Source organism: Mandrillus leucophaeus, unplaced genomic scaffold, assembly GCF_000951045.1.
Source record: "Mandrillus leucophaeus isolate KB7577 unplaced genomic scaffold, Mleu.le_1.0 Scaffold1, whole genome shotgun sequence".
NCBI classification, from domain to species: Eukaryota; Metazoa; Chordata; class Mammalia; order Primates; family Cercopithecidae; genus Mandrillus; species Mandrillus leucophaeus.
Window position 1 is genome coordinate 9,768,986 of NW_012098097.1, and position 7,162 is coordinate 9,776,147.

General features: G+C 57.2%; 1 protein-coding gene across 2 annotated transcripts in view; it reads right to left on the reverse strand.

Moving 5' to 3' along the window:
- RHBDF2 (rhomboid 5 homolog 2 (Drosophila)) overlaps positions 1 to 7,162 on the reverse strand; it is a 21,505-nt gene that overhangs the window by 5,569 nt on the left and 8,774 nt on the right. Inside the window, exons 4-10 of one of the 2 annotated variants that reach the window (XM_011984211.1) lie at positions 5,315 to 5,485; positions 3,693 to 3,814; positions 3,042 to 3,237; positions 2,732 to 2,935; positions 1,585 to 1,713; positions 1,099 to 1,217; positions 773 to 967 (exon numbers count right to left, since the gene is read on the reverse strand). In XM_011984211.1, the coding sequence (XP_011839601.1) occupies positions 773 to 967; positions 1,099 to 1,217; positions 1,585 to 1,713; positions 2,732 to 2,935; positions 3,042 to 3,237; positions 3,693 to 3,814; positions 5,315 to 5,464 (1,115 nt within the window). In that variant the 5' untranslated portion in view covers positions 5,465 to 5,485. Of the gene's footprint in view, positions 1 to 772; positions 968 to 1,098; positions 1,218 to 1,584; positions 1,714 to 2,731; positions 2,936 to 3,041; positions 3,238 to 3,692; positions 3,902 to 5,314; positions 5,486 to 7,162 lie in introns of both variants that reach the window. The other variant, XM_011984140.1, reaches the window with a different exon arrangement.

A 7,162-nucleotide genomic window follows, 5' to 3' on the forward strand; every position in this document is an offset into this window, starting at 1 on the left:
GGATTATAGGCACCTGCCACCACGCCCACCTAATTTTTTGTGCTTTTAGTATTTGCCAGGCTGGTCTTGAACTCCTGACCTCAGGTGATCCACCCACCTCGGTCTCCCAAAGTGCTGGGATTACAGGCGTGAGCCACCGACCCCTGCCTGCTTGTTATTTTCTAATTTGGGCCCAGTGTTTATTGGGCTGCTGCAGATCAGATGCCCTGTTCTTCCTCAAGGGCTCTGCACAGCCTCTCCCAGAGTCCCCTCCCTTCCAGCCCCAGCTTCTTCTTTTAAAGTAGAGGTAGGGTCTCACTATGTTGCCCAGGTTGGTCTCAACCTCCTAGGCTCAAGCAATCCTCCTGACTCAGCCTCCCAAAGTGCTAATAATTACAAGTGTGAGCCACGGCGCCCAGCCCCAGCCCCAGCTTCTAACTGGCCTCTGACTCACCCTGCCCTCCCCGCTGCACCCTCTGGGGGCTCCATTTCAAGGCCTGCAGGCAGTGACACTCAATGAACATTTGTTGACTGACTGCTGTTAGGGAGCAAGGCTGAGGACACAGGCTCAGAAAGCATGGGGTAGAGGAGAAGCAGCAAGCACTCCAGGCCCTTCCCAGGTCATGTGCACAACCCTTAGGACAGGGTGCGCCTTTGAGCTTGTCGCTACACTCCTGACCCGCAGGAGGTACTCATGAAACACCTGCTGAATGAGTAAGGGAGCGCTTTAGGAGGGCCCAGAGGAATCTGGAAGCTTCCAGGCACTCCTGTAGACTCCAGGGCGCCGCCTCACCGGTGGCTGTCGAAGCTCTCCAGCTGCCGCTGTACGGTGCTGCTGATGCTGCGGCGGTAGCTGCGGTTCAGCCAGTTGCCCACCACGCCCAGGCCGTAGTGCCGCTTCTTCCGATCAAAGGCAAAGTGCTTCACCTTGGAGGCGATGCGCTTGCCGCGCCGGGGCCCAGGGACTGCGGCTCGGCCACACTCCTTCCTGGTGGGGATGGTGGCTTTCAGCCTGATACCCCCACCAAAACACTCCCAGACCCCACCAGGGCAGCTCAGAAGGGGCTTGGGGGCCAGGCTGGTGGCTGGCCTGGAGGAGGGACTCTGTCCAGCACTCACAGAGGGATTTGCACCCCATCGGGGGAGACAGGGGAGGCTGAGCGTGGGATCCCTCGGAAGTAGCTGGCAGAGAGTGGGGGGGACTCAAAGACATCATCGGGCATGGAGCTCATTTCTTCCTGGGGTGGGGGACATGAAAATACAGTGTAAGGAGTCTGTCCCACACATAGCCTCCCAGCACCTCAATTCAAGGGCAGGACACGGCTGAACCGACAGGCTCTTCACAATGAAGCAGGAAGCCGCATGCCCATCAGCCCCAGTGGTGACTTTCCCGGGTGGCACTGTGCCCCACCGCAGGTCTTTGCCCTACCCAACAGAAAGACGGGGGCCCAGCAGCTTCACACAGGACCATGCCACATCCCACCAGTGGGCCTCTGGGTCGCTCAGGGGTTCCTGAACATGATCAAGGCCAAAGTCACCTCACCCAGCTCCCAGGCCACCCCACCCCACCGCTGCTGTCCCTGAGGGCCCACACCCCATGCTTGCCTTACTAAAAAACGAGGAGTCAAATGTGTCTGCCCCATCGACCGCATCCTCCTCGAGGAAGCTTGGGAAGGCAAAGCTGCGCTTAATCACCCGGCACCGCTGTCCGGTGGCATCCAGCACCGAGCGCCCCTGTGCACGGGCAGAAGCACAGCCATCAGGACCAGAGCCTGGCCACCTGGGCCCCCAGCCCCAACACCGAAGGAATCATCAAGCCCATCCGCCTGCAGGCAGCGCCTTGGGAGGAGGGATCCTGCCCAAAGCATGGAGGTTCTGCAAGCTGAACGGGCAAGAGGAGCTCCTGAGACTGGAATGCCAGGAAATGAGGCACCAGCATCTGCTGGCACACCACTCTTGGCACAGTTTGGAGTCACCTTTCCCTTGGTCCCTGCTGCCCCTCTGCCTTGGGCTGCTGGTACTCTAACACTCAAAGCAACCCACATTCTATACTCTCACTCCCGAGGCTCGGGCCATGTCTCCTTGTCCTGTTTCTTGGCATGGAATACCAGGCCCCTGCCCACCTTTCTGACCCCATCTCCTGCCACAGCTCCCATAACCACGCCTCACTAAAACCGCATCAAACCGCCTGCTGCTCCCTCAAAACACTGCACTTCCTCTGGGCTCCTGGCCCTTGCACAGGCCATTCCCTCTGCTGAGAATTCTGTTCCCTTCCTTCCCTAGTGAACATCTCTTTGTTTTTTTCTGGGCTTAACTCAGTGTCTTCCCTGATACCAGCCGCTCTCCCAAACTGACCCCCTGAATGGTGACCCTCTCACCCTGGGCTGCCAGCTCAGCCAGGATGGCGATGGCTCTGCACCCGGTGCCCAGCACATAACAGGGACTCGGAAAACCCGGGTGGGTGAGGAGCGAGGGCATATCTCCCTTCCCACCTCCCCAGCTTAAGAGTCAGCACAGAGACCAGGTTCCAAAACGTGGCAGGGGGTCACACGAGATTTAAGACAGAAGGATGGACGCCTGGGTGCTGGGCTTCAGGGTCCCTCTTTGCCCAGGGATCCCAGCACATCTACTGTCCTTGGCACTGAAGGCAGATACCCAGGTGAGCTTTAGGGGATGCTACTATGAGGAGTGGAAGGGAAGGGCAAGGGAGGGAGGCTGGGCAGAGGTGGGGGCCCTGCAGGGAGCCCTGTACCTTGAGGAGGGCAGCAGCAGCTTGAAAGCTCATGTGGGCCACAGACATTCTCTTGCGGCGCGGCAGGTGGGAGTAGCCAGAGCGAACGCTGGTGAAGGAGGTGAGGGACAGGACTCCAGGGGTCAGTGGCGGGTGCGGGGCGTGGGGCCTGTCCATCTCCTCTGGGTGGCGGAAGGCGCGGCCCCGGGCCAGCGGATCCACAATCTGGAAGGGAGCGGGGTGGTGAGCGGATCCACAATCTGGAAGGGAGCAGGGTGGTGAGCAGAGCCACTAGGGTCCCCACCCCTGCCCCCTTTCCCATGGATCCCACCTTGGGCATCTTGCAGGGCTTTGGGGACTCAGTGCCTTGGAAAGATGGTGCCTCCTGGCTGGGGAGCTCCAGGTCACGCTGGCACGAGGCCTTCAGGCGGCCGTAGCGCACGCTGCAGTGGTGCAGGCTACGGCGCTGCCACTGCTGCCGCTGCCCCTCCCAGTCGCCACTGACTCCAAACCACTGGGCTGCGCCCCTGCGGAAGCAGACAAGGGACAGGTGGGCATGTGCCTGTCTGAGCCTGTGCATGTGAGTGTGCAGAAGGGGTGATGGCACGTGTGTGCCCACATGCCTGCAGGGAGGTGGGGGGTGCATCTGCCTGTGAGGCCCCTGGCTGGAGCCCAGTGACCAGAAGAGCAGAAGCAGGGGATGAGTGGAGCATGAGGAGCCAGGCTAGGGCCCCAGGCACCTCCACACTGATCCACCCAGCTCCTCGAAGCCTCTCAGCCTCCACACTGTGACATTCCACAAGGCACAAACCCGCTTCCCCATCTATACCATGATATTAGGTCGCAGGGAGACATTGCTCATTAATGCCCGCCTCCTCCTTCCAGAGAGGGGACGCAGGGACCGGGCCCAATAACGTCCAGGCACCAAGAATCCATAGGTCACTGGGTGGGGGGTGCTGGGCTTGGGTGTAGGGGGGCTCACTTGCGGATGCTCTGGGACAGTGAGGCCTGGCGGCGGAAGCCGGGGCGCTTCTCTGAGCTCTCCTGCCATCGGCTGCGTGGCTCCTGGAGGCTGACGCTCTTCAAGTAGGCTGGGTTCTTCCTCTTGGGGAGGAAGGAGGGAGGGCAGGTGGTGGTATGTGCAGCCCAGGTCCTGGGCTGGCTTTTCTTTAGCCTCCCATTCTGAAAACCCTGAGAACACACCTCAACCCCGATTTATGCCCCAATCTGCTTTCATTTGGAAATATATATAAATGTGTGTGTGTGTGTGTGTGTGTATGTGTGTGTGTGTGTGTGTGTGTGTGTATATATATATATGGTTTTTTTTGAGATGGAGTCTTGCTCTATTGTCCAGGCTGGAGTGCAGTGGTGTGATCTCGACTCACTGCAACCTCCGCCTCTCAGGTTCAAGCGATTCTTCTGCCTCCTGAGTAGCTGGGACTACAGGCATGTGCCACCACACCCGGCTAATTTTTGTATTTTTAGTAGACACAGGGTTTCACCATGTTGGCCAGGTTGGTCTCGAACTCCTGACTTCAAGTGATCCGCCTGCCTCAGCCTCCCAAAGTGCTGGGATTACAGGCATGAGCCACCATGCCCGGCCTATATATATGTATTTTTGGGACAGAGTCTTGCTCTGTTGCCCAAGTTGGAGGGCAGTGGCACCATCATAGCTCACTGGAGCCTCGACCTCCCAGGCTCAAGCAAGCCTTCTACTTCAGTGTCCTAACTAGCTGGGATTACAGGCATGTGCCACCACACCCAGCTCTTTTTGTTTTTCTGTTTTTTGTTTTTTTGCAGAGACAGGGTCTTGCTGTGTTGCCTAGTCTGGTCTTGAGCTCCTGGGCGCAAGTGATCTGGCTGCCTCAGCCTCCCCAAGTGATGAGATTACAGGCACGAGGCGACCGCACCCAGCCTCATTCTGAATTTAAAATCGCCATTGTCTAACGTTTCTCCATCAATCCCAGCAAGTGTTTTCCCAACTCCTCATCCAGTCCCTCCCCTCTGCGCCATGACGCTCCTGCCTGCTGCTGTGTGTTCTGCAGAGCTCTCGGGTGAGCGGGGGGCGTTAACATCGCTTCCCTTTATACTCCAGGCTGTGCAGGAAGCCCACGCTGCTACAAGCCTGTTTTCAATGAGCTCTTTATGGGGCACTAGACCAGACTGTCGGAAACACTGATTCGTTTTCGTCCTCTCACAGGAAGCGGGCACTGCCTAGGCGGGCTGCTGATGCCAGGGAGACACTGTCCCCTGCTTACCCATGGCAAAGAAAGCCCCCAGCCCTCAGAAGAGAGACCAAGAGTCCAGGCCTAGGGGGTGAAATGAAAACAGCCAGGGCCCCAGGGTTACCAGCAAGCCCTTTCTTGGGGCTGGCCCTTCCCATGTGCCTCTGACCATGGTGAGAGTGAGCCCGGTTCCTGGCCTTACTCCCTGTGATATTTCGGGCCCAGGAAGGAGGGGGTGGGGCCTGAGTCAAGGGCTGCACAGGCAGCAGCTGTGGCTCAGGAAGGAGCCCCTCTGGGAAGTGAAACTGTCCAGAAGGTGTCACATGGGCACATCTGTTGCCTGTGGCAGGACAGTGAGCCCCCAGGCCAGCCCCCTTACCTCAGGCAGCATGCTGTCCTGCTCGCCAGGGGCCTGGTTCTCTTTCTCGGGTGGCGGGATGGTGATGGAGAGGTTGGGTGGCTTCCGGCTCTGCAGGCGGCTGCTGGACACAGAGGACACGCTCCCGCCATTCTTGTCAGCAGAGGCCATTGTGGGCAGGCAGTGGGAGGGCTGGAATGGAGACCGAGAGAGCAGCGGTGGGTGGTGGAAGGGGTGGCGGGGTGTCAGGACCCTGATGCCAGGGCACGCAGCGCAGACCAAAAACCGACCTGCCTAAAGTTGGCTCAAACATCTCTGCGGGGCCAGGCGTGGTGGCTCACACCTGTGATCCCAACTACTCGGAAGGCTGGGGCAGAAGGGCTTGAACCCAGGAGGCAGAGGTTGCAGTGAGCTGAGATCGTGCCACTGCACTCCAGCCTGGCAACAGGGCAAGACTCTGTCTGAAAACAACACACATACACACACACACACACATACACACACACACACACACACACACACACAAAACCAAAAACAAACATCCCTGGGGACTAAACCCAGCCTGAACCAGGCTGAACCTCATGCCCAGTGGTTGGAGTGAAGTCTATTTCTGAACATCATTTGCATCCCGGACCATATGGGTCTGGGAGGTCCTCAACTTACTACTTCATTCAATTTCTGATCTCTCCGCTCCATGCAAGACACAAAGCCTGAAAAGAACGCGAAGATGCAGGCCAGGGACGGTGGCTCACGCCTGCAATACTAGCACTTTGGGAGGCCGAGGTGGGCCAAGAGATGAGAAACCTACCGTGCTGGTCCCTGTCCCCCAAGGTCGCCCAGTTTATTTTTCTTGTCTTTTTTCTGTAGAGGTGGGGTCTCTCCATGTTAGCCAGGCTGGTCGGGAACTCCTGGGCTTAAGCTATCTGCCTGCCTCGGCCTCCCAAGTGCTGGGATTACAGGTACAAGCTCACTGCGCCCAGCCCCAGTTCAGTTTTCAAAGAGAACTAAAACTGGCTGGGCGCGTGGCTCCTGCCTGTAATCCTAGCACTTTGGGAGGCCGAGGCAGGTAGATCACCTCAGGTCAGGAGTTTGAGACCAGCCTGGTCAATGTGGTAAAACCACGTCTCTACTAAAAATACAAAATTAGCTAGGAGTGGTGGCACATGCCTATAATCCCAGCTACTTGGGAGGCTGAGGCATGAGAATTGCTTGAACCCAAGAGGCAGAGGTTGCAGTAAGCCAAGATCATGCCACTGCGCTCCAGCCTGGGCGACAGAGCTAGACAATGTCTCAAAAAAAAAAAAAAAAAGATAACTAAAACTGCCACCTGTCTGGCACTTTTTCCCCCATAGTGAGAACATTGTTTAACAATAAAAGTGGCATATGCTCATTGAAAAAAAAAAAAAAAATCACACAGCCGGGTGCAGTGGCTCACACCTATAATTCCAACAATTTGGGAGGCTGAGGTGGATGGATCACTTGAGGCCAAGAGTTCAAGACTAGCCTGGCCAACATAGTGAAACTCCATCTCTACCAAAATACAAAAATCAGCCAGACATAGTGCCTCATGCCTGTAGTTCCAACTACTCGGGAGGCTGAGGCAGGAGAATCGCTTGAACACGAGAGGCAGGGATTGCTGTGAGCCAAGGTCATAGCACTGCACTCTAGCCTGGGCGACAGAGTAAGACTCCGTCTCAAAGAAAAAAAAAATCCAGCTGGGCACGCTAGTTCACGCCTGTAATCCCAACACTTTGGGAGGCTGAGGCGGGCAGATCACGAGGTCAGGAGTTCGAGACCAGCCTGGCCAACACGGTAAAACCCCTTCTCTACTAAAAACACAAAAAATTAGCCGGGCGTGGTGGCGGGCGC